General features: G+C 51.9%; 1 protein-coding gene across 1 annotated transcript; it reads left to right on the plus strand.

The window, feature by feature from the left end:
- The first annotated feature begins 688 nt into the window (after positions 1-688).
- LOC120372270 (G-protein coupled receptor 12-like) lies at positions 689-3,282 on the plus strand. The gene is made up of 2 exons (XM_039489239.1): positions 689-783; positions 2,023-3,282. Exon 2 carries the CDS (start codon positions 2,025-2,027, stop codon positions 3,111-3,113), a length of 1,089 nt encoding a protein of 362 aa, XP_039345173.1. The 5' UTR covers positions 689-783; positions 2,023-2,024; the 3' UTR covers positions 3,114-3,282.
- Positions 3,283-4,018: the final 736 nt, after the last annotated feature.

The following is a 4,018-nucleotide window of genomic DNA, read 5'->3' on the forward strand; positions in this document are numbered from 1 at the left end:
TGCTTTCAGGTTTAATATACACTGTATGTTCAGAAATCAATTTTTGTTAGCCAGATGACAATCCATAATAATTTCTTTCTTCAGCAATGTACAGAATACATTTTTGAATAGCTTGCTACTAAACTGTTTTGGGTTTGGTTTGGGTTTTTGAATTGCCTTTGAATTGCTCTCTGGGAAAAATGGTCTGAAGGGCATTGCACTTGGTCAAATTACTGAACAGATAGGTGCACAGTATAGTCACTGCCCATCAGCCAACACAAATATTTTCATCAGAATCGACAGTAAAAATATATCTTCCCCCTTTGTTTTGTCTTTATCTTGCCCCGATGCCTAGGCAGGCATAGCAAGCTGTAACCCAATCTACACCCGCAAGATGCAGGTGTGAAAGATTTGACCTTGGGGGAGGTGTGTCCTAGTGTCTCTGAAATCTTATGAATGAAATTCCAGAGGATTGTATGTGTGTGTGCCTCTCTCGCTGTGTATGTGTATGTGTGTATCTCCTCGTGTATGCGTGTGTATATGGAACAAGGGAGGGAGACTAGTTGTTATTCTGATCACAGCTTCCCTGATTCACAGACTTGGAGCTGATCATGAATATAAGTGAAGACTTTGACGTCAGAGTTGAGATATATCAGCAGACCCAATGGGGCAAGAATATTAAGTGCAAGTCAATGCCAGCAATCTGCCAACGTTATTAGCAATGTTAACCAAGGAATGAAGCTTAATCCCAAGGACTGGAAGGACTAGCACGAAAAAAAGCTGATCAGCAAGACTCAAACAAAGGTAAAATAACAGAAATACATGTTTGCCTATGTTGTTGCATGTGTTTGACTTCTCTTCTGCGGGCTAAGGAAGGGGAAGGGTGTTTGCGTTGTATTGAGCTTGGAAAGCAAGCTGGTTAGAAGGTGGCCCTTTCAATATTTTAATCCTAGCGCTCTGGTTAATTGCATTATGAACAGCACTAGCGGCAGCAGCAGCAAAAACCTTGACGAAGAGATTCCGGACTAAACCATTTGTGACCTTTGCAACTTTTGTTTTCATAACAATGAAATGTGAGACGATATATACAAGGCGTTGGAGGTGATGTGATGGAGCGGGGGTTAAAGGGTTCCTACTTAGTGCAAGGGGTTTACTATGCAAGAAGACCATGTTTAATGCAGCTGAGATTCTGCAGTTGTTTGCAGCCAGCAGCCCCTGAGCGCACCAGTATTAAAAACAAGCAAAGTTAATGTAGAATTTTTCTAGTCTGTAGCCTTCACTGGGTTCTAATTTAACCAGGAGGGTTCCTTAAGTATGAGGCTTGCCTGGCCACAAATAATATATTTTTTATTTATTACTAGCAAAATTATTTTGGTCAGAAAGATACATTTTAAACAAGGTACAAGAAGATACAACCATTACTCTGTTTAACCCACAATTTGCTCTTGCCCAAGTGTTAAGTGTTGGAACCGTTCTGCCCAGGCTGTGCATCTGCAGCTCTGTACGTGTGCCTGATGTAACAGGCTCTGCAACCGTCTCCCTTTTAATGGGAACGAATGCAAAGAGCATTGTGACGGGTGAATTACTGACACTCGGTTTTGCTCACCTTCAGCTTTTTGGAAGGAACCCGGGATCAGACGAAGCTCCATCTGTTCATTCAGGGGAAGGGAAGGGGAACAGCCAAGATGGGGAGAAAAATAATTTTATTCAAAGATCGAGCCTGATTTTTAAAAATACAATGGACCGGTTTGGGGGGGGGGGTTCCTGCGGCTGCGTTGGCGCTCAGCTCCCAGAGGCGGGTGGGGGGTGTGACACCGGGGAATGGCCCAGGCAGGGTATTGGGGTTTTAATCCTGGCTGGGTCCGATCAGTCCCCAGTGCAGCTGGCATTGGGGACACTGGGGCCTGCCTGGGGGCCTGCCTGGGACAGCGGGTCTTGTCGTGTCTTTTGCGGCCCCGCGCTCGGGGGGTGGATCGTCCGGGCTCTTTCCATGCTGCTTTCACCCTTGTCTCCTCTCTTGTGTCCCCTGTGCCTCCTCTCTAGCGATGCTCCACAACCCCGCAGCAGCTGCGGCCGCCATGGAGGAGCAGCTGCGGCAGCAGCAGCTGCGGGTCCTCCTCAACGCCTCCTCCAGGCCCTTCCCCAGCAGCAGCGGCAGCAGCATCTGGCCGTCCAACTCCTCTGCCTCGGAGCCGGTCACGGCGGCGGGCGGCGGCGGCGAGGCGGCGGGCGGAGGAGGCGGCGGCGGCGCGGTCAGCCCCTGGGACATCGCCCTGTGCGCCACGGGCACGGCGGTGGCCTGCGAGAACGCGCTGGTGCTGGCCGTGCTCTTCTACACGCCCAGCCTGCGCGCCCCCATGTTCCTGCTCATCGGCAGCCTGGCGCTGGCCGACCTGCTGGCCGGCCTGGGGCTCGTCGTCAACTTCACCGTGCAGTACCTGCTGCAGCCGCCCAACGCGGCCGTGGCGCTCAGCGCCGCCGGGCTGCTGCTCACCGCCTTCTCCGCCTCGGTCTGCAGCCTGCTGGCCATCACCATCGACCGCTACCTGTCGCTGTACAACGCGCTCACCTACCACACGGAGCGCACGCTGAGCTTCACCTGCGCCATGCTGCTGCTCATGTGGCTGCTGTGCCTGGGCGTGGGGCTGCTGCCCCTGCTGGGCTGGAACTGCCTGCGGGACCAGGCCGCCTGCAGCGTGCTGCGCCCGGTGACCAAGGACAACGCGGCGGTGCTGGCGGTCACCTTCCTGCTGCTCTTCGCCCTGATGCTGCAGCTCTACCTGCAGATCTGCCGGATCGCCTTCCGGCACGCGCAGCAGATCGCCGTGCAGCACCAGTTCATCGCCACGGCGCAGGCCACCTCCACCCGCAAGGGGCTCTCCACCCTCTCCTTCATCCTGGGCACCTTCGCCCTCTGCTGGATCCCCTTCGCCATCTACTCGCTGGTGGCGGATTCCAGCTACCCCGCCGTCTACACCTACTCCCTGGCCCTGCCCGCCACCTGTAACTCACTCATCAACCCGGTCATTTATGCCTTCAGAAACCCGGACATCCAGAAGTCCCTGTGGCTGGCCTGCTGCGGGTGCATCCCCTCCACCTTCTCCTCCAGACCCAGGACATCCAGTGATGTATAAGGGTGGGTGGCCGCCCGGATTGTCAAATGGTTTCATGCTCTCCTACTCCGCGTTGTTATGATGTATTACCACCAGCAGGAGGAATCCCAGACCCACGCGTCTCCTTCCCTGGAAAAAGATGTCAACAAGAAAAACAAAAAAAACCCAACCACCAAGAGTGGTCTCCTTTAAAAAATGCTTATTTTCCTACACATTTTATTTATTTTTAATTTAAAAACAAAACAAAAGACCAAAAAAAAATGATCAGCGCCTGATGCTTTTTCTCATCTCGGTGTAATGGAAAGGGGGAGCAGCACGTTTGCCAAACCTGTGGCCCGAAAACGTTCAAGGGCCCGGGCAACTCTACTTATTTCTGAAGCCTCCTAGCGGGGGGCAGGCCGTTGGGAAGGTCCGGGTTAGGAACGGGGAAAGACCTCGGGATAGCGCTCCCTTAGCCCCACACCACTGGAGTCACTGGGGGTCACCCCAAGTCAAACTCCTATCAAGTCAGGCCTGGGACGTGTTTAGAGCCCAGCACTGCTCTGTTGCTGAGGGCTCAGGGCAAGATCTAGAACAACGTGTAGGATATTGCTTGCTGGTAGTCTGGGTTTGTTTGGAATGGTTAAAAAAATGACCATATCCAGGGGGCTTCACTGCCTGAAAGGTGGGTTAGGGGGTTTTGGTGGTGGTGGTGGTGGTGATTTTTTTAAAACTATAATCAGGTTTTGCTCTGCTATGCAATAATAAAAGGGACATTGGGAGATGTGGTAACCTGCCAATATTTTTCATGCTAGACCGGTTCAGCATCACAAGGTTTGGACAGCTCCATGGGCAGTGGTAGGAGCACAAGTGGTTTGTCTTACGATTTTATGTTTATTTTTGTAAAAAAGCACATGGAAGTCAAAGATTTACATTGGCCCCTTTAA

This window comes from Mauremys reevesii, linkage group 9 (assembly GCF_016161935.1).
Source record: "Mauremys reevesii isolate NIE-2019 linkage group 9, ASM1616193v1, whole genome shotgun sequence".
NCBI classification, from domain to species: domain Eukaryota; kingdom Metazoa; phylum Chordata; order Testudines; family Geoemydidae; genus Mauremys; species Mauremys reevesii.

Bases quoted from the DNA above. Each gene is read 5' to 3' on its own strand.
- LOC120372270 (XM_039489239.1), top strand. From the start codon at position 2,025: ATGCTCCACAACCCCGCAGCAGCTGCGGCCGCCATGGAGGAGCAGCTG.